Consider the following 21,918-nt stretch of genomic DNA (forward strand, 5'->3'; position numbering starts at 1 on the left):
ATATCATGGAAAAGGTTACTGCTGGCAGGTTGGGATTTCTGTGCTGCAGTTCAGGATACTCTTGATCATATTTTACCCTTTGAATCTGTGAAGAAATTGGACTCAACACCTAATGACCAATCCAATTTTGCAAGCAGCCCTAATGGGTCTGTACCTAGTGGAATGAAAACATCCTACAGCCTTTCTGTTGGTGTCAAAGTAGGGGATTCTGAGAAAGGCAGCAGGGCTAAAGCATCTTCTCCACTAGAGGCTTTCCAGGTGGAACCAAAGTAATAACAACAATAACAACAGCCACCATCCATAGAGCTGGGCACTATCTCTTCTCATCTAACAACTACACTCATGAGGTCAATATTGTTATCCCCATGTACTCAGTGAGGAGTCTCTGCATGGTTCAAATGGTTAAGCACTTGGCTACTAACCGACAGGTTGGCAGTCCAAATCCATGTGGAGATGCCTCAGAAGAAAGGCTTGGCTGTCTACTTCCTAAAGATCACAGCCATTGAAAATCCCATGGAACACAGTTCTACCCTGAAACTCATGGGGTCACCTGGAGTTGGAATTCACTCAACAGCAACTGGTTTAGGTTATTTTTGGTCTGTACTCAATGAGGAAACTGTAGGTTGGAGAAGTAATTTGCCCAAGGTTGTACAGCTATAAATGGCAGAACTGGGATTTGAACCTAGAGTTGTCTGACTCAGAGCCTGCACTCTTTCTACCACGTGGTCACCTGGCCAAGGGGAGCCATAGGGACTTCCTCCAGGCTCTGATGAAAACTCGTATCTCCAAAACTCTAGAGTGTGATCCTCTTATAAGGAAGCTTACCCAGTTTGAGGGAATTTTGCCCATTCCTGTCATTGCCCCTAGTAAGGGAGACATCTCCATTAGGATGAAGTTGGGAATTTTACAGACTTTCCTCCGCAAAAAACAAAACAAAAAGAAAGGCCCTTCCCTAAACCTTTGTTAATGATAAAATAGGCAGCCTTATCAGGCATGAGTTTGCATTCACCGTAACACTTGGGTTCCAGAAATGTTACATTTCTTCTATTTCTCCAAATCAAACTTGAATCTGCTCTGAGCTCCTGCCTGGCCAGGTGAGTGGGAAATTCACCATCAGTTATTAGAGTACCCTCCACTCCTGGTTGTACAAAAGTCATTGACAGCTTGATGACGTTTAGAACAGCAGGGAAGGGTCTACACCAGTCACTGTTGATCTGTGCAGTGCCCACTTCTCAGGGGCGCTTGAAGGTGGGTCACTCTACCATACCTGGGCCAGACTGGGCATAGGAATCTTTACCTTTGAACTGCCCTAAGAAATCCCCTTTGAAAACCAACTGAGTGCCTGACATCTGGCAAGTACTTACCCTCTAAACTTAGAAGGAGCATTAGAGTGAGTAAAAACTGCAGTATATACAGGCAGGCTGCGTGGGAAGGGAGAGAGGGCAGACAGGAGAGGGAGGACTTATCTCAGTCCACAAACTCAGGTGTGCAAGAAATGTTACCTTTTTTGGTTTCTCTGTATTCTCCTCCAGGTGAAGCTTGATTTCAATCAGTTCAGGGTCTCCTTCCCTCCCCTTGAGTTAGGCTTAGTTTTGGGGGGATCTACACGATACAAAGCACGTTGGGGGTGGGGAGAAAGCTGCAGTATCTGGTCCCAGTTTATCCTCATCTACCACTCTGGCAGGTATCCCTGAGAAGTCCTCATTCCCATTTAGTCTCCAGTTCATCCAGACAGACCACAGCTGTATCTTCTTCCTGCTTGCAAGCTCTTCCCAGACCCTCCTCCCCATTCTCTAGAGCTCTCTTGTTCTTTCTCGTTCTCCATCTGTCTCTGTCTGGGAACTTGGTAACAGTTCTAGGCAATAACTTCCTGTAGGATCCCAGTCACAAAGCAGCCAGCAGGGGGCCAGATTCCAAACAATATGTAAGACCAAACCCCTTGCCATCATATAGAGACCCTATAAGACAGAGTAAAACTGCCCCATAGGGTTTGGAAGGAGCAGCTGGTCGATTCAAACTGCCAACCTTTTGGTTAGCAGCCAAGCTCTTAACCACTGCACCACCAGGGCTCCAGTATGTAAGAGTGGGCACCAAAGCGCAAAAAGCCAGGAGGACTTTAGAACCACGGGAGCCTGCACAGCCAGAGGTAGAAAAACACTGTGTAGGGGAATTCCATCAGCCCTCGAGCCAATGGCACAGGCTGTCTCTATGTTTCATGTGGTCCCTGTGGCTGCCCCAAGGCTCCAAAGATACAGCCTGAAGGGGACTGTCTGATATCCTGTGCAGTCTTGCTTTGTACCTGGAAACCCTTTCCAGAGAAGGGAATCCCCTTTGTGCTTGTCAGAAGTTCAGGACTTTAATCAGTTCTTTGGTTGAACTGCTGCAGGACAGACACCGGCATAGAAAGCCTTTTCTTGGCTAGCGGACTGTGGTGACTATGGAGAAAACCTTCCAAGAACCAGTGATAAAAATAGGTTGTCTGCCTCCTCTGCAGAATATCATGAGAGGCCAGAAGAGAGAAGAGGGGCTATAAACCCTTATCTCTTTTTTGAGAAAGGTGTGTCTTTACTTGTTGGTTTATTGAGAATCATGGAATGCAAAGCTGAAAGGACATCCAGGACAATGATTTTCAAACTGTCTGCAAAATCTTATGTGTGGGGGGGGGGCGCGGGGGGAGTCCCCAGGGGACCATAATGATGGTAAGTGAAGGACGAATTTCACCTGGGCATCCCCCTCCCAACTTCAACCAGAGAAGCTATGCTTTAATCTGTTCAAATATTCTGTCAAAATATAGGTTCTGTCAAAATTATTTCATGGCTAAAGAAATGTTTCCCCCACATGTCTGTCAGTTGGTCATACTGTGGGGGCTTGCATGTTGTTGTGTCACTGGAAGCTATGCCACCGGTATTCAAATACCAGCAGGGTGACCCATGGAGGACAGGTTTCAGCTGAGCTTCCAGACTAAGACAGACTAGGAAGAAGGACCTGACAGTCTGCTTCTGAAAATAATTAGCCAGGGAAAACCTTATGAATAGCAGCGGAACATTGTCTGATATAGTGCCAGAAGATGAGCCCCTCAGGTTGGAAGGCACTCGAAATGCGACTGGGGAAGAGCTGCCTCCTCAAACTAGAGTCAACCTTAAAAAATAATGTAATAAAGCTTTCGGGACCTTTGTTTGCTGATGCGGCACAACTCAAAACGAGAAGAAACAGCTCAAACATCCATTAATAATTGGAATGGGGAATGTACGAAGTATGAATCTAGGAAAATTGGAAATCCTCAAAAATGAAATGGAATGCATAAACTTTGATATCCTAGGCATTAGTGAGCTGAAATGGACTGGTATTGGCCATTTTGAATTGGACAATCATATGGTCTACTATGCCAGGAATGACAACATGAAAAAGAATGGTGTTGCATTCATCGTCAAAAAGAACATTGCAAGCTCTATCCTGAAGTACAGCGCTGTCAGTGATACGATGATAGCCATACGCCTACAAGGAAGACCAGTTAATATGACTATTATTCAAATCTACGCATCAACCACTAAGGCCAAAGATGAAGAAATTGAAGATTTTTTACCAACTTCTGCAGTCTGAAATTGATCGAACATGCAGTCAGGATGCATTGGTAATTACTAGTGATTGGAATGCGAAAGTTGGAAACAAAGAAGGATCAGTAGTTGGAAAATATGGCCTTGGTGATAGAAATGATGCCGGAGATCACATGATAGAATTTTACAAGACCAACGACTTCTTCATTGCAAATACCTTTTTTCACCAACATAAACGGTGACTATACACATGAACCTCACCAGATGGAATACACAGGAATCAAATTGACTACATCTGTGGAAAGAGATAGTGGAAAAGCTCAATATCATCAGTCAGAACAAGGCCAGGGGCTGACTTTGGAACAGACCATCTGTAATGGTTAAGATTGTGTGTCAACTTGGCTGGGCCATGATTCTCAGTGTTTTAATGTGATCAGTCCCATGATTGAATATACTGTGAGTAGCCAATCAGATGAAAGGGAGTCTCCTTCAGGGTGTGGCCTGCATCTGAATATAAGCAGACGTTCTGGCTTTTTGCTCTCTCTGGATCCTGCGGCTGCCTCCTGTCATCTCATCTCTGGTTCTTGGGACTTGAGCTGTCAGCTTATCTGCTGAACTTGGGATTCGTCAATCTACACAGCCTGTGAGCGGAGCCCTGCTCTCAGATCTGCCTATCTTGGGCTCGCTAGCTTCTGCAGCTGCGTGACTTGGGAGACGCCTCTACCCTGATCCACGGACTTGGGATGTTCTAGCCTCTACAGTCGCACGAGCTGTTTCCTTGATATAAATCTCTCTATATATATATTTATACACGTTACTGGTTTTGCTTCTCTAGAGAACCCAGCCTAAGACACCATCAGTTGCTCATATGCAAGTTCAAGTTGAAACTGAGGAAAATTAGAACAAGTACACGAGAGCCAAAGTACAACCTTGAGTATATCCTACCTGAATTTACAGACCATCTCAAGAATAGATTTTATGCGTTGAACACTAATGATCGAAGACCAACTGAGTTGTGGAAAGACATCAAGGACATCATACATGAAGAAAGCAAGAGGTCATTAAAAAGACAGGAAAGAAAGAAAAGACCAAATGGATGTCAGGAAAGACTCTGAAACTTGCTCTTGAATGTTGAGTAGCTAAAGCAAAAGGAAGCAATGATGAAGTAAAATAACTAAACGGACAATTTCAAAGGGTGGCTCGAGAAGACGAAGTAAAGTATTATAATGACATGTCCAAAGACCTGGAGATAGAAAACCAAAAAGGAAGGACACGTTCTGTATTTCTCAAGCTGAAAGAACAGAAGAAAAAATTCAAGCCTTGAGTTGCAATATTGAAGGATTCTATAGGGAAAATATTAAATGATGCAGGAAGCATCAAAAGAAGATGAAAGGAATACACAGAGTCATTATACCAAAAAGAATTGGTTGACATTCATCCATTTCAGGAGGTAGCACATGATCAGGAACCGATGGTACTGAAGGAAGAGGTCCAAGCTGCACTGAAGGCATTGGCAAAAAACAAGGCTTCAGGAATTGATGGAATACCAAGTGAGATGTTTCAACAAATGGATGCAGTGCTGGAAGTGCTCACTCGTCTATGCCAAGAAATTTGGAAGACAGCTGCCTGGCCAACCGACTGGAAGAAATCCATATTTATGCCCATTCCAAAGAAAGGTGATCCAGCCGAATGCAGAAATTATTGAGCAATATCATTAATATCACACACAAGTAAAATTTTGCTGAAGATCATTTGAAAGCATTTGCAGCAATACATCGACAGGAAACTGCCAGAAATTCAAGCCAGATTCAGAAAACGGCATGGAACCAGGGATATCATTGCTGATGTCAGATGGATCCTGGCTGAAAACAGAGAATACTAGAAAGATGTTTACCTGTGTTTTACTGACTATGCAAAGGCATTCGACTGTGTGGATCATAACAAATTATGGATAACATTGCAAAGAATGGGAATTCCAGAACACTTAATTGTGCTCATGAGGAATCTGTACATAGATCAAGAGGCACTTGTTCGAACAGAACAAGGGGATACTGCATGGTTTAAAGTCAGGAAAGGTGTGCGTCACATTTGTATCCTTTCACCATATTTATTCAATCTGTATGCTGAGCAAATCTGAGAAGCTGGACTATATGAAGAACAGGGCATCAGGATTGGAAGAAGACTGATTAACAACCTGCGATATGCAGATGACACAACTTTGCTTGCTGAAAGTGAAGAGGACTTGAAGCACTTACTGATAAAGATCAAAGAACACAGCCTTCAGTATGGATTACACCTCAATATAAAGAAAACAAAAATCCTCACAACTGGACCAATAAGCAACATCATGATAAATGGAGAAAAGATTGAAGTTGTCCAAGGATTTCATTTTACTTGGGTCCACAATCAACACTCATGGAAGCAGCAGTCAAGAAATCAAACGACACATTGCATTGGGCAAATCTGCTGCAAAAGATCTCTTTTAAAATGTTGAAAAGCAAAGAGGTCACCTTGAAAACTAAGGTAGGCCTTGCCCTAGCCCTGGTATTTTCAGTCACCTCATATGCATGTGAAAGCTGGACAATGAATAGGGAAGACCAAAGAAGAATTGACCCGTTTGAATTGTGGTGTTGGAGAAGAATATTGAATATACCATAGACGGCCAAAAGAATGAACAAATCTGTCTTGGAAGAAGTACAGCCAGAATGCTCCTTAGAAGCAAGGATGGCAAGACTACGTTTCACATACTTTGGACATGTTATCAGGAGGGATCAATCCCTGGAGAAGGACATCATGCTTGGTAAAGTAGAGGGTCATTGAAAAAGAGAAAGACCCTCAGTGAGATGGATTGATGCAGTGGCTGAAATGATTGTGAGGATGGCGCAGGACCAGGCAGTGTTTCAGTCTGTTGTCCGTAGGGTCACTATGAGTTGGAACCAACTCGACAGCACCTAACAACAACAACAACAAAAGAAATGTTTGGAAACCCCATGAGTCTGATATCTCATTTCACAAAAAAAAAAAACAAAGAGAGAGACTCAGAGAGGCTGAGTGCCATGTCCACCAAAAATGAGTGGTTGAATCAAGCTGAGAGCTTGGGTCTCCGTAGTCCTGGTTTACTCAACATTCATTCAGCAAATAGTTATTTAGCACCTATTAGGTGCAAGGCACTTTGCTTGGTAATGTAGCCATTCCAGGATGAGCAGGAAATGGTTGCTGAACATCAAGGAGCTTAGGATCTAGTGGAGCAGAAGATCTTGGTTCCCTGAATGCTACTTTAGCATACATAGTTTATTGATGCTCAAGAAATAGAAAGGCAAGACATTAATGTAGTTTTCCATATTGATTCAGTCATACCACTAGATCTTGGCAAATCTCAGAAGTTCCCATTATGAATCCTACTCTGTCTTACTGCCCAGAACTGTAACTATAGATGAGTAAGCTAAATTTATACCAACTCCAACATGTACCCTAAAACCTGGTGTCTTTGGTTTAATTCAAGAGCTGGAGAAAGTATCCACAATTCTAACCTAAACTGCACTCGGGTAACTGAAGGTCTCATTGGTTGAATGTCTTGGGTCCCTTAGAAGTATTTTTCAGTCTGCCCAGTCCAAGTTGAGAGGATTCCTTTAATGGGTATCTTAGACAGCATCCTTGCCAATAATATACTGGTTATTCCAACCAGGGTTCTTTGGATGCAAGCAACAAAAACTGGCTAAAGTGAACAACAACATCAAAGGTTGGGGGACATTTTTGGAAGGATATAGGATAGTTCACTGAATTAAAGGGAAAGCTGGAAAAAAAAAAAAGTCTTCCAAAAAGTTAAGACCTAGGATTGTTCCAAGTGTCTCACTAGCAAAACTAATGGATAATGTTTCTCAGGGCATTGTCATGAGGATTAATGAGTATAAACCTTGTGTCACTCAGGTTAGCAATCAGATTCTAGTGAGAAAGAATTTGATTCTAGGTCTAACCTGAAGCACATGCCCACCCCTTGGCCAAGCCACCAAGACTGTATCCAGTTAGGGAAGGACAGTTTCACAAGGTCCAACTGAGATGCTGTTAACCAGAGGACAGAAGATGGATACTGAGCAGTCAAAAACAGGAGCTGCAGGACACAGACAGTTATGGCTTAGGGGATGGTTCAGGGTGAGACTATGAAAATGACTATCTCACGTTAGTGATACCAAACCCACTGCTGTTGAGTTGATTCTGACTCATAGCAACCCTACAGGACAGGGTAGAACTGCTCCATAGAGTTTCCAAGGCGCAGCTGGTGGATTCAAACTGCCAACCTTTTGGTTAGCAGCCGAGCTCTTAACCACTGTGCCACCAGGTCTCCAACCCGTTGCTGTCGAGTCAATTCCGACATTAGTGATAGTAGTCATGTTTCTCTGCCCCTCCGCATGGGATAAAAAATAAAATAAGAGAAATGCCCCTCTCATGGCTCACAGGTTCTAAGGACCATTGAATTTATCAAAAAATATTTTTCTTCGGTCTTGTTCTTGAAAGTTAGTATTGCTGGATACAATTCTAGGTTGACAATTATTTTCTCTGAGCACTTTGTTCTTCCAGGGTTCTGTTGAGAAGTCAGCTGTCTGATTGTTGTCTCTTTGTAGGTGATATGCCTTTTCTCTCTGGCTGCTTTCAAAATCTTCTCTTTATCTTTGGTGTAAAAACAGTTTTCACTATAATGTGTCTTGCTGTGTGTTTTATTTATTTATCCTGCTTGAAATACACTATACTTCCTAAAATTATTTATTTTTTAACTGGAAGATTCCTAGCCATTGTCTCTTGTGGGACTTTGATTAGCTGCATGTTAGACCTTCTTATTCTATATGCCATATCTTTAACTTCTCTTTTGTATTTTCTATCTTCTTGTTTCTTTGTGGAGCCCTGGTGGCATAATGGTTAAGAGCTTGGCCGCTAACCAAAAGGTTGGCAGTTCAAATCCACCAGCTGCTCCTTGGAAACTCTGTGGGGCAGTTCTACTCTGTCCTACAGGGTCACTATGAGTCAGAATCAGCTTTACGGCAATGGGTTGTTTTTTTTTTTTTTTTTTTTTTTGGTTTTGTTTCTTTGTACTGCTTTCTTAGTAACTTCTTCAATTCTGTTTTATAGTTTACTAATTCCCTCTTCTTCTGTGTCTAATCTGTTGTTTAACTCCCCTATAGTACTTTATTTTAGTAGTTATGTTTCACTTCTAAAAGCTCTTTTTTTTTTTTCCAAATCTATGGGGTCATTCCTGATAGAATCTGCTCAATTTTGTAATTCCTCTTTTATTTCTTTAAACATTTCTTACATTGTTATTTTCCTGTTTTGTATCTGTTTATTTTTTCTATTGACTTTCACCAGTGTTTTCTGGTCTTTGATTATGAGCTCATATTTGCTTCAGCTTAATCTGTGGAAATCCAGAGAGCCTAGTTTAGGGATACTCTCCTCCAAAAAGGACTTAGAATTGTGTCTGCCTGAGCCCGGAAATGCTACCAACCAGGGACCAGTGTTATCCCCCTTCTGGGTTTGATGTGAGAGTTCAACACCTCCACCTTGCCCTATCCAAATTGGTTCCCAATATGGCATTTGCCGTTGGGGTAGCCCCACCTGTCATACTGCTTACTACTCACTATTCTCACCTCTGGTTTCAGCTCATAGTTTTGTTTTAGTTTGCTGAAGTGTGTATAGAGGGGGCTGGAGAGGATCCTTGGAAATTACCCTTATACCTTGCCCTTCCCACAATACATTTAAAAGTATGTTTTATCCAGGATCTATTTGTTATTTAGTGGGTTGATGCTTACCAGTATGTAGTGTGCCTTAATGTCAGAGGGAAAGACCCATTCAGTTTAAGGAATTCTGTTTATGGATTCCTTGTGCTGCTGCTTTTTGTCCTGATGTCTTTGGGCTTAAAGTCCTGTCATCTTGCTCCTTGAGAGATCTGGCAGACATGATGCCTAAAGAAAGAAATGGATGAGAAGCACAAGTTAAGCTCTGTCATCCCAGAGAGCATTTCTAGATTTTTTTTTGCTACAGGAGCTTTGGCCTGGCTCTCTAATCATGTCCATCTCTGTCCATTTCCTTTTATCGCCTCACATGTTGATAAAAGTCTCCACTTTTGTGACAGTTCCAATCCCTTATCCTTGAATAGTGCTTTGTAGATTGCAAAATACTTACACATACACTGACTTTTCTGATCTTCTCAGCACCCTTCTGAGTAAGATATTCTCCCCGTTTCAGAAGAGGAAACTGACCCATAGAGGTCACCATGAAGTCTATTCATCAGCAGACCAGGACCTCCACCCATGCCTCCTGGCTCCGAATCCATTGCTTTCCCTGCTAACCCTGCCTTCCATAAGTGAGAAAGTGAAACACAATCAATGATTCAGTCATTCATTCATCTAATATTTATTGAGCATCTGTTATATGCCAGGCACTGTTCCAGGCATGAGGATATAGCTGACAACAAAGCCCCTGTGCTCATTACAATGTAGTTGGTGACAGATGATAAAGAACAACAATATAATATAATGTTAGGGTGGCAGTTGCTATGATGGAAAATAAATAAAATAGGGCTCTAGGGAAGTATGTGACTGGATGAATGAATAAAGGAAGAAGCCATATGAAGAACTGGGAGAAAAGCATTCCAGGTACAAGGAGCAGCAAGTACCAAAACCCAAGGCAGGAAAGAACTGGGCATGTTCTAAGACCAGTTGAAGGGCTTTGTAACTTTGAGCCTGGAAATGCTACCAACCAGGAAGCAATGCGGTGTGAGCAAAGGGAAGAGTGGTGGGAGATGAGATAGAATAAGTGGCTAGAAACCACACTAAAGGAAGAACTAAGAAAAAAGTTTTAGGAAGAAGTGAAAGTCTGACCCTTGGAAGCATTCTTCTCCCTGGTAGTGTAGTGGTTAAGAGCTTAGGCTGCTAACCAAAAGGTCGGCAGTTCGAATTCACCAGCCGCTCCTTGGAAACCCTATGGGGTAGTTCTACTCAGTCCTATAGGGTCACTATGAGTGAGGAAAGACTCGACAGCAGTGGTTTTTTTGTCTTTTTTCTTTTATGTGCAGATGGGCACTGGGTTTTAACAAATCTCCCTCCATTTGCTTGTCTCTTTCAACAGGCCTACAGATTTTCCCAGCTTCCTGAAATGGTCATGGGTTCTCCCCCTCCACCTGTACCTCCCCGGACTGGTCCTGTGGCTGTCGCCTCTCTCAGGCGGTAATGCATTCCTTTCTTTGCTTTGTTTGGAGTATTTGGAAAGGATTTGGCCCTGTGGGCCCTGGCCTGACAATAGCACCAGCAAATGTCCTTCATGCCCTACCCACTTCAGGGTTCATTAGCTGTAGAGACAACCGCATGCCATGAAGGAAGCGGGAGCCACAGAGGGTTGACAACTTTTACATCTTTTTAAACAGAGTCCTTTAGGATCCATAGTTAAACCCAAGGTCAGCTGTCCCATACCCTGAAAACCCCATACCCTGACCTTGAATATCTAAAAATTCCTCCATCCTGGACCACTGTGACAGCTGCTACAAGTCTGAGCACCTCCTGCTATATTTGCACGCCCAGAAATCCCTTTGTTGATGTTTGTTTTGTTTTTTTTTTTAAATTTTTTTGTTGTACTTTAGATGAAGGTTTACAGAGCAAACTAGTTTCTCATTAAACAATTAATACATCTATTGTTTTGTGACACTGGTTGCCAGTCTCATGACATGTCAACTCTCCCCTTTTCCACTTTGGGTTCCCCATTACCAGCTCTCCTGTCCCCTCCTGCCCTCTGGTCCCTGCCCCTGGGCTGGTGTGCCCATTCAGTCTCGTTTTGTTTTATGGGCCTGTCTAATCTTTGGCTAAAGGGTGAACCTCAGGAGTGACTTCATTACTGATCTATAAGTGTGCCCGGGGGCCATCCTCTCAGGGTCCCTTTGTTATTTAAGGGTGGTGTGCAGGAGGCCAGGGAGAAGCATGTGCAGGCACCCATCTGCAACTCATGACTTCTAGATGCTAAAAACGCATGAACTCAGACCTGTCAATTATGAAGCATAGGCTTAAAATTCTCTTCACTCTGTCTTAATACAGAAAGCACACATTTTATTTTAAAAAAAAATAGAAAAGAAATACAAAAGCTTTGAGCACTGGTTGGAATAGTCATCACATGCAGGGTTGGGAGAAACAGCTGTACCCTGGAGTATGTATGAGCCATTGCCCTGGCCCTCCAGCCCCAGTCTCCCCCCAGCATTCCAGTCACGTGCTGTCTGTGGACCACAGGTCTGGACTTTATGAGAACAGTGAGGAAAACATCAGTTTCCCTCAGAAAACACCCTGCCCTCATTCCTAGCAGTTTAGACTGGTGAGCTGTGTGTAGACACCATCCATCAGTCCCAGCAGACCCCAGCGGGTCAGGGGTCTAGTCCCTAATCTGCCAGCAACTTGCTGTGTGACTTCAAGCAAGTTGCCATGCCTCTCTGGCCCCTCTTTCCTTATCTGTGAAATGAGGGTGGTGGCCTAAATGATCTCAAAGGCTCTGGGATTCCTCAGAAGGGGGCCGAGTGTATGGAGCCAGAACCCAGGGATTCTCCTGGGAGGAGTTTTCTGAACCGGTAGTAGATGCCTGGAACATCATAGGGGAAGCCAGGGCTGAGGGAGCAAGCAGACTGCAGAGGGAGGGAGAGAGGATCCACACTGAGCCTGGGGCACCTACACTGATATATAGTCAAATCACCACAGCCTCTGCATTTAACCCTCTGTGGGAACAGCAGGGTGCTGCTGGGTGACTCCTGAGAATTCTGGAGTAGAGGAGCCTTTACACTATCCATTTATGATATTTCTTCTGTCAACCACAAGCCTCCTCCCATGTCCTTCCACAGCTTCTGCAATCCTTGCCAAATATCAGGAGGTCTCTGGTTGGGGTTCTGTCCTCCATATAAAACCCAGAGAATCAGATCAAGAAGGAAACTTAGAGATGAGCTCACTCACCCCTTTTGTTTTACTGACAAGGAAACAGCCTCAGAGAGGGGAAGTAGCTGGAACTCAGCCCTTTGCCTTCCCACCGGGTTCCCTTGCTGTGGCTTTTTCCTGCTGTTTCTGTGACAGCCGCTTCTGCTCAGAGGGCGGCCCTGTGGGCTGGCAGCCTGCCCACCTGTGCAGCTGCCATTGCCTCCCTCCCCTTTTAATTTTAGGGGAGCCTGACGTCCCTCTGTGAGATGGCCTCAGGCAAAGGGTGATGCCTGCCGGAGAAGACAAGAGCCTGTGGCCCTCTTTATAAAAGGGGGAGATGGCCAGGGTCAGCAGAGAGCAGGCTGTGGGAGGGGGAGGGGAGGTGCTATTCTCATTTATAATGCCCAGAAAGCTAGGCTCCTGTTCCCTGGAGCAGCCCAAGCTTCCCAGAGTCTTGGCCTTCATGCTTCCAGTCCCTAGAAGCAAGGAATGTGATCCCAGCTTCCCAGGTCACTCGTTCTAGTGTCAGAAGGGGAAGTAGACCGTAACTGCAAACCGAGCCTTTTCATTGGCTGCCGATGATGTCATCACCTCCTAGGTCGACCATCCCCAGCTAATACCCAGCACTAATTGCTTTGCTTATTTTTATGTGGAAATTAAACGTTCTACTACCCAGAGACTCTAGAGCCACCCTTAGGGGAGAACTGACCTTGAATATCTAAAAATTACTCCAACCTAGGCCACCACGGGGACTGCTACTAGTCTGGGCGCCTCCTGCCGTGTTGGCGCACCCAAAAAGTCCCTTAGTTGTTTTAGGGCAAATCCAGTTCTGAGGACCCCACCCTCGTGGGGCTTGAGGGGGTGGGCTGCCCATTGTCTGGCGGGAACTTCCGCCCACTGCTCCAGCCTTGCCCGCGCCCAAAGATAGGTCTGCGGGAAACGATAACGCAGCCCCTGTGCCCTGCCCAGATCCACCTCGGACATCGGCAGCAAGACGCGAATGGCAGAGTCCGCAGGGCCCGAGCCGGCCCAGCTGCACGACAGCGCCGCCTTCGCCCAGGTGTCCAGAGGCCCTGTGTCCATGGCGCAGTTGGATCAGTCGTCTTTAAATTACTCAGGTGGGCAAACTTGGAGGGCCTGGAAAAAGCTTAGGAGGTACCCTCCCCACCCCAGTCCCTGCTGCTGTCTCCTCCCCCGCCTCAAATCCACGATCCGCAGAGGGGTCCTTCTACCTTCCACCCCCAGGAATCAAAGCCATCGTGTCTGCGGATCCCCTGGTGACTTCAGTAACCCTGACTATTAGAGCTGCTGGTTTTATTTCTTAAAAAGAGAGCTGAAATCTGACAAAATGTTAAGATATGTTAAGTCAGAGTATATGTTAACAGTTTGCCAAACCTCAGATCTTTTTTAAATTATATTTTTGAAGCATTACAGACACAGTAATCCACCCCCATCTCACTTCCCTCCCTCTCCCCTAAAGGTGATTACAGTCCTCAAGTCGTGGTTTTAACCTTTTGACATTTTTATACACACACACACACACACGCACACACACACGTGTGTGTGTATATATATATATATATATGTATACATATGTATGTATGTATATATGGAGCCCTGGTGGCACAGTGGTTAAGACCTGCGGCTGCTAACCAAAAAAGGTTGGCAGTTTGAATCCACCAGCTGCTCGTCGGAAACCGTATGGGGCAGTTCTACTCTGTCCTATAGGGTCGCTATCAACTTGATGGCAATGGGTTTGGCTTTTGTTTGTTTTTTTAAATATGTGTGTGTATATATATATAACAGTACATTATTTTATGTATTTTAAATTTACGTAAGTGATATCATGCTATATATTTCCGTCTGTAGTTTGTTTTCTTGATTTAACATTGTTTTCAAGATTTTTCCATATTGCTACATATGGATCTAGTTAATTTATTTAAACTGCCATAATGAATATCATATGGATTTGCCACCATTTATCTATACTCCTACTGATGGACATATTGGGTGTTTCCAGTTTTGGGGTATTAGAAACAATGCTGAAATGAACATTGAGGTTTGTGCATACTCTACTTGTTTTTATTGAGGTAAAATTCAAATAACAAAATTAACCATTTTTAAGTGTACAATTCAGTAGCATTTTGTACATTCATAATGTTGTACAGCTATCTCCTCTATCTAGTTTCAAGACATTTTCATCACCCCAAAAGGAAGCCCCATAACCATTAAGCAGTCACTCCCATTCCTCCCTCCCCCTCCCCAGCCCTTTGGCAACCACTAGTTGGATTTACCTGTTCTGGATTTTTCATATAAAGGGAGTCATACAATATGTGACATTTTTTGTCTGACTTCTTTCACTTAGCATAATGTTTCCAAAGTTCGTGTACATTGTAGCATGTATCAGTACCTCATTCCTCTTTATGACTGAATAATATCCCATTGTATGGATGTCCTAATTTGTTTTTTAGTTTATTCAGACCATACCTTTTAGGCAAGTACCCAGCTGTCAGCATTATGAAAGAATTCACTGTGTCCAGAAATTCCACCAGTGAAATTCTTTCCTTGGCTATCTAAAAATACACATTCTCCTGGAGGAAAACCTCTGGGCATGGAGGTGTCATTTCCTCTAGCCAGCAGACAGGGGATGTTGTGGGGTGGGGGTTGGTGAGAATTCAGGGAGGGGAGCTGAGCCATCATTTCTCCAGAAAGCCAGGCTTAGGTCTGAGCCACAGCAGACGATGCCCTCCACACCAACTGGCAGGGGTGAGCAGGCCTGGGGCTCCAGGTGGAGGTCAGCGCCCGGAGTGCTGCCCACCCCCAAGGCCTTCATCCTCTCATTCCCCAGCTGGGGCCAATGCTGAGTTCTCCCCTCCTTCCCTGGCTTCAGCTTGTAGAAATGTAGGCTCAGTGGGTAGGGTGCTGGCTGGGCCCACATCTCCCTCTTTAGGAGGATGGGAAAAGTCCTGGGCACTTCTAGCCCACGCTGCATTTTGGCAAAATTAGAAAAAGGCTTCCCTTTCTCTGAGCAAATGCAGACCCCAGCCCAAGCAAAGAGAACAGAGGCTATATTTTAGCCCTAGTTGGTTCCTAGGCCACATGCCCTTGAGCAGTACACTACCTGCTCAGCTGTACACAGAGGCCCTGAATGAGTCCCAGAAAGAAGGGAGGCCAGGTTCCCTCCTCCACATCCCAGTCTCCTCCCTACTGCTAATCTATCTGGGATCTCAGCCATCGTGGCCAGGGTACACCCTATCTTAGATGGAACTACATCTCCCAGCAAGTGTTACAGCCGGAGCAAGCCCTTCTCAACTCAGGCTTGATTTAAAGAGACTTCAAATACAGCAGACAGTCAAGAAGCCTTTATTCAGTTCTTGAGTGACTGGATCACAGAGAGGAGCCTCTCCTAATCTGCCCCATCCATCTCCACCATGCCAGGTAATACCGTGCCGGCAGTGTTTGCCATCCCAGCTGCCAACAGACCCGGCTTCACTGGCTACTTCATCCCAACACCTCCCTCGTCCTACAGGAACCAGGCCTGGATGTCTTATGCAGGAGAGAACGAGCTCCCGGGCCAGTGGGCCGATTCGGTGAGACCCCTGCTAATTACCTCACAAAACCTCACCTGCTTTACACGCTTCAGGGAAAAATGGGATAAAACGTTGAGTTGTTTTACCTCAGCCTCTCGTATCAGCCAGGTGGCTGAAGTCAGCCATTTTTAAGGAGACAGTGTGATAAAGCAGAGCATCCTCTGGATAGAAGGAGACCTAGTGGCACAACAGTTAGGCCCTTGGCTGCTAACCGAAAGATTAGCAGTTCAAACCCACCCAGCAGCTCTGTAGGAGAAAGACCTGGCAATCTGCTCCCATAAAGATTACAGCCCAGAAAACCCTATGGGGCAGTTCTACTCTGTCACATGGGGTTGCTTTGAGTTGAAAATAGACTCAACAGCACCTAACAACAACCACCACCTCTGGATGGGGGAACTTAAGACCTGCCTTCAAGTCTAGGTTCTGCCTCTTCCTAGCAGGGCAAACTTAATCAAGTAGTTTTTAATAATTTTTTTTGTAATAATAACTCCCATTTGTTGATCTTGTGCCAGTCAGTATTTTAGATGTTTTGTTTATATTATCTTCTTTAATCACTACAACAGTTCTATCAGGTAGGTATTACTGTTCCCTCGATTATTCCCATTTCGCAGATGAGAAAACTGAGGCCTAGTCAGGTGACCTGTCTTGTCTAAGGCCACACAGGTACTAAGTGCCACAGCCAGAATTCAAACCTGCATTTGTCTGGCTCTAAAGCCTTTATTAAATTTGTTCCTTTTGGCTTTGAAATTCTGTAAAAATTTAGATTAAATACCAGGAAATGAACTATTAGAAACTCACATGGAATGACCTTTCATGTAGATCCCAAGGCTTTCTGCCTGACTTCTCCTGAGGACTTGTCATGATCCCCGTGTTTCTTCCTTCATTATAAGTGGGAGCATAAGGCACAGTGGACCTGCCCCAGCCTGGACCAGAGAGGGGCAGCAACAGGTGAACCTGGGTAACCATGCCCAAACCTGCCTTCTGAGTCCCCTGTTAAGGGCTGCCAGGTGGAAAAAACAAGCCCAATGGTGGCCTCTAGACGGGGTTGTCCAGTCCCTGTGTGAGATCAGCCATTATGGATGAGAAAGGCAGTCGGTCTCTCCCCAGCTGAATCCGAGGCCCCCTGTTCCAAGTCATTTTAGAGTTTGGCCTCCGTGCTTGGAATACCCTCTAGAATTAGAAACACTTTGACAACCAAGGTCTGGATCATCAGCTTTTCTCTCTGTCCAAGCCCTGGAGTCATGCCCTCTCCCGCTACAGGTTCAAGTCCTAACCTTGATGTTGGTGTCAGTTCTTGTAGTCATGCCACATTTAAATGATGTCACCAGGGGTCAAGCTATCCTCCGTATATTTACTTTCCTGATGACAAAAGCTTTAATTTCTGAAACAGTTTAAAATATAAGGCATCTTACATGAAAATATTTCTGAAATTAATTATATCCTCTTCCCGCCTTCTTAACGAGAGAATACAACATAATTTGATTTGTCTTTAATGACTAATTGAACATCTTTATGCCTTGCTATGCTAAAATGATTTTGTAGGATGGGCTCTGATTATTATTATTGTCAAATATCCCTAAGCTATTATAATTTTTGGAGTTATTATAATGATCAGACATGGCTTTTCTTTCTCTGACCTTGCTACCATCTGGCACTTTCTATTGCTCTTAATGTCCTCCTTTCCAGCAATATGCTTGCCCTTAAATGTGCTTTTCCTAATGTGCTATGATCTGCAAATGAGGGCTGTCTTAGCTTATTAGAATTGTTTGTAAAGTTGAAGTAAGTAAGCTCTAAGAGAGGACCTGAAGAGACTCCCTACAGTTAAGTGTATAAATTGTAATGCTTCCTTTGTCATCCTCAGCTATTCTCAATAGCTGAAGTCACTGGGTGTAAGGTGGTAAATTCAGAGCCGATTTGACTCTTCCATTTACGGTGTACAGATAATGTAACTTTGCAGAGGTAGGTGATGTCTTACTTGTGTTAATCAGGCAGTAAGCCTGCAGCTCGCCCACGATGTGAGAGTATTACCTGTGTAGTCTGCAGGAGTCCACAGAAGTACTTTCCAAGACCTTGACCCTTGCTCTCAAGACACTCACAGTAATAACTTAGCCAGTTTTATAGCTACATCCAGATGCCTTTGGGTTCATATCACCTTAAAGATGAAGGAAAAGGAACCCAGCAAATCGGAACCTGACCTTCCTGGCAGGATGACTCCATCATTCCGCGCTTATCCTCCTCTGTGTGAGGGAGAGCCAGTTTCCCTTTAGTTGTTTTTAATTAAGAGGAAGATGATTGCTGCAGCCTAAGTGGGTCTTTCCTAGAGTCCAATTACCACCTGCAGTTAAGCAGGGAGGGGTGCCCATGCATGGAGCTCGGCAGCCAGGGACCAAGCCAGGAGAACAGGTGATTTATGACATGCAAAAGGCAGTGCAGGAAGCTCAGAAGAGACCATCTTGAGAAAAATACCACATTAGGGCAGGGATAATGCACACCTGGCCCATCCAGATGGAAGGAAAAAGTCCCCTTCATCATTTGGATATCTGACCTTCATGATCCCAGGTATCCCAATGGAAGGAACTAGCTTGGATAAAATCATCTGGTCCTGGGATGACAAATAGGTTTTCATCTTTGGTGCTACTGCTGATTGACTCTGCCTGGAGCAGGGATGGGAGGGGGCTTCCAGGCTCATCAGGGAAGTGTGCTGGGATCAGTTGGTGATGTCTGCTATGGGCATTGGCTAGGGGAGGAGTGGAATTTGCCAGCCCTGAATTTTGGCTGACAAGATGTGATGGCTCCTACCTGCATCTCCTCCTCTTCTTTGCTTCTGCCCCACTTCTGAATATTATCCTGAGGCCATTCCAGTGGGGTCAAGTGTCCTTCACCTGTCCCAGCCACGAGCACCAAGACACTTGATGCAGCAGAGCTGAGGGGGTCTTAAGAGTCAGTATTAACTCTTTTAGCTCTAGGCAAGTACAATTAGCTGGATTTGAAATGCGGGTAAAGGGAGACATGGGAGCTTCCTTCACAAACATTTGGCACCAGGTGATCATCCTCCAGTGATTTTCAAATTGTGTTCCTCAGAACCCCAGGTTCTGAGAGATGTCCTACTATGTCCTTGCACAATTCTGGGCACTGGTGTACAGTGGTAAGAAACGAGATACAGTCCCTACCTTGAAGAAGTTGACCGGTCTGAGACAGGTGTTTATGTGATGATTGATGACTGTTGTGCTAGAAAAACTGCATGGAAGCATCTAACAGGGAGCCGTAGCCTGGTATAGGGCTGGGGAAGGTCTCCTGGAAGAAAGGAAGATTACGCTGAGATCTAAAGTGCGAATCCCAAGTCCTGACTTTGGTTCTCCATTGACCCCAGTCACCTGTGCATCCTCAGCTTTTGTGGCCCAAGGACTCAGACAGTCGGACTCTGGTTTTCCTCTAAGACTCAAGGGAAACACACTAGCCCTTGTGTACATAGGCCACCGTTAGCATCAATTTGCCACTTTGTCTTTCTGTTTTTGCCTTTGGATCTTGCAGGGAAATTAAAGCCCCAAACTAGGGGCATCCTTCCTATCACTTCTTCCCTCCCTCAAGTCCTCACCAGCTCTCACCTGGGCTATTGAGGCTGCCTCATAACTCACCTCCTCCCTGCCTCCAGTGGATCCACCTCCAGAGTGTCCTTCCTAAAATCCAGACTGCTCTTCTGCCTAACACCCCTCAGTGGCTGCCAGGCGAGGCTTCAGCCATGCATTGGCCCTTTGGAGCCTTACCTTCTGGGGGTGGGGGGGCTGTCAGAACGTCTTGGGGTGGGAGGCGGCACTAGTTTCACACTACACGTTCCCTGACCGAAAGTGTCTGAGTCATCACCCAGTCCCATCCCATTCCATTGTCACCCAGTGCCCGGGTGAGCATTTCTGTTAAGAATGGGAACATGCTATATTCCTCACAGTTGTTACATAGCAAACTAACAGGATGCACCAGGGAGATCCACACTCCTTAGCCTGGCATTCCACAGCTTTAGGGTCTGGCCCTACCTATCTCTCCTGCCTGAGGTCCTCCCCTTGACACACACGCCGTCTCTGGTCAGACCAAACTCACTGGACCTCCCTGGAAGCAGGAGACCGAGAGAGAGATAGAGCAAGAGAGAGAGAAAGCAAGCTGTAACCCTGAAGACAGTGAGAAGCGGTGGCAGGAGAGACCCAGCAGCAGAGAGCTGGCAGCAGGAGATGGCGGTGGGCTTCCCGGCCCATGGAGAGAGAAAGCTGAGTGCCTTTGGGGAGAGGCCTAGGGCCAGGGGAGAAGCTTGCCTGGGAGCATGGTTGGGAGGAGGCTATCCTGATGGAAGAACTGTATCCTGAGTGTTCCTGAGCCTGAATTGTAACTATTACTTCCCTAATAAACCCCATAATCGTGAGTATGGTCTGTGAGCTCTGTGTGACCATTGTAATGAATTATTGAACCCAACAGAGAAGTGGAGAGTGCTGTGCGAGGGACGGCTGGTGTCAGAATTAGTAAAGATGGCAGAGAGAGGAGGCTTGTCTGGCCTCTTCCTCCTGGGAGTCAACCTTGTGCTGTTGATCTTAGTTCTCCTTACCCTTGTGGGGTTGGAGGAGGTCAGACACTGCCACCAAGCCATTTTTACACATGGCTTAGTGGCTTATTAACTGTGCCACCTTAGCCTATGGTATCACTCTCTTTGCTTCAGTTTCCTCATCTGTAAAATAAGGATAACAATACCTACCTCATAGGTTGTTGTTTTGAGAATTAAGTGAGATACTGTGTATAAAGCTGTTAACACTAGGCCTGGCACATGATAAGTGGTCAATCGATGTTAGCTATTATTATTAATAATACACCCCCAAGTTCCTTTGCAATCCATAAATAGCAACAATTGTGTTTTCTGACTTGTGCTTATTAATAAGATAGCCAGATAGACTCAGATATCTTCCACATGTTTTCAGGAAGGGTTTAAACACCTGGTTAATTCATTCACCCAGCCTATTCAGTGAGTGCAAATTACCTATTTTCTAAACAAACTTACTACTGGTGTTGCATCTGGACAATGGTACATGGCTTCCATTTGCTTCTAAATGTCTTTCCTTGTCCCCAGATCCCTCCTGCTTCCAATATCAAGCATGTCCTGTGACTTGAACACCTCCCTAACCCTAGATCCTTCTCTCCTAATGTCCTCTGTAGGTCCCCCTCCCAGGATACATCGAAGCTTATCCCCGGTCACGTTATCAGCAGAACTCACCCTCAAGGCTGCCTCGCCAGTACAGCCAGCCATCTAACTTGCACCCCAGCTTGGAGCAGGCCCCAGTGCCCTCTACAGCGGCCTCGCAGCAGAGCCTAGCAGAGAATGACCCATCGGACACGCCCCTGACCAACATCTCCACTGCGGCCCTGGTCAAGGCCATCCGGGAAGAGGTGGCCAAGCTGGCCAAGAAACAGACGGACATGTTTGAGTTCCAGGTCTAATGCCTTGCCCCCAGGGGACTCTTGACTTCCAAACTCTCAAGCCTAACATATGAGAAGATATAGACAATAAGTGAGTCTTTCTCACCCTCTGTTTCTGATAAGGTGAACAGTGAGACTTCTGGGAAACAGAAAATTCTTGAACGGCTAGATTCTTGGCGTATTCAGCTGATTGTGTATCAAGAAGTCCCTGCTTGGGACCATATGTTTGATATTCTGTTATGGTAAATGTATGAACCATGGGTGTGTTTCCTTATGGGGCCTTAGTCACAAGAGGCACTAGCTAATGTACAGATTCCTGTCCAATGCCAGATTTTAATAAACCACAAGGGGGGAGAATCTAGCTCTATCTTCAGTGACCTCTGCATGTTAACTTTG

At 45.1% G+C, this 21,918-nt stretch overlaps 1 protein-coding gene across 1 annotated transcript in view; it reads left to right on the forward strand.

The window, feature by feature from the left end:
- KIAA1549L (KIAA1549 like) overlaps positions 1-21,543 on the forward strand; it is a 125,811-nt gene extending 104,268 nt beyond the window's left edge. Inside the window, exons 17-20 of the mRNA XM_004369773.1 lie at positions 10,668-10,765; positions 13,451-13,599; positions 15,920-16,071; positions 21,262-21,543. Coding sequence (XP_004369830.1) covers positions 10,668-10,765; positions 13,451-13,599; positions 15,920-16,071; positions 21,262-21,543 — 681 coding nt within the window. The remainder of the gene's footprint in view (positions 1-10,667; positions 10,766-13,450; positions 13,600-15,919; positions 16,072-21,261) is intronic.
- Positions 21,544-21,918: the final 375 nt, after the last annotated feature.

This window comes from Trichechus manatus, unplaced genomic scaffold (genome assembly GCF_000243295.1).
Source record: "Trichechus manatus latirostris isolate Lorelei unplaced genomic scaffold, TriManLat1.0 scaffold00006, whole genome shotgun sequence".
NCBI lineage: Eukaryota > Metazoa > Chordata > Mammalia > Sirenia > Trichechidae > Trichechus > Trichechus manatus.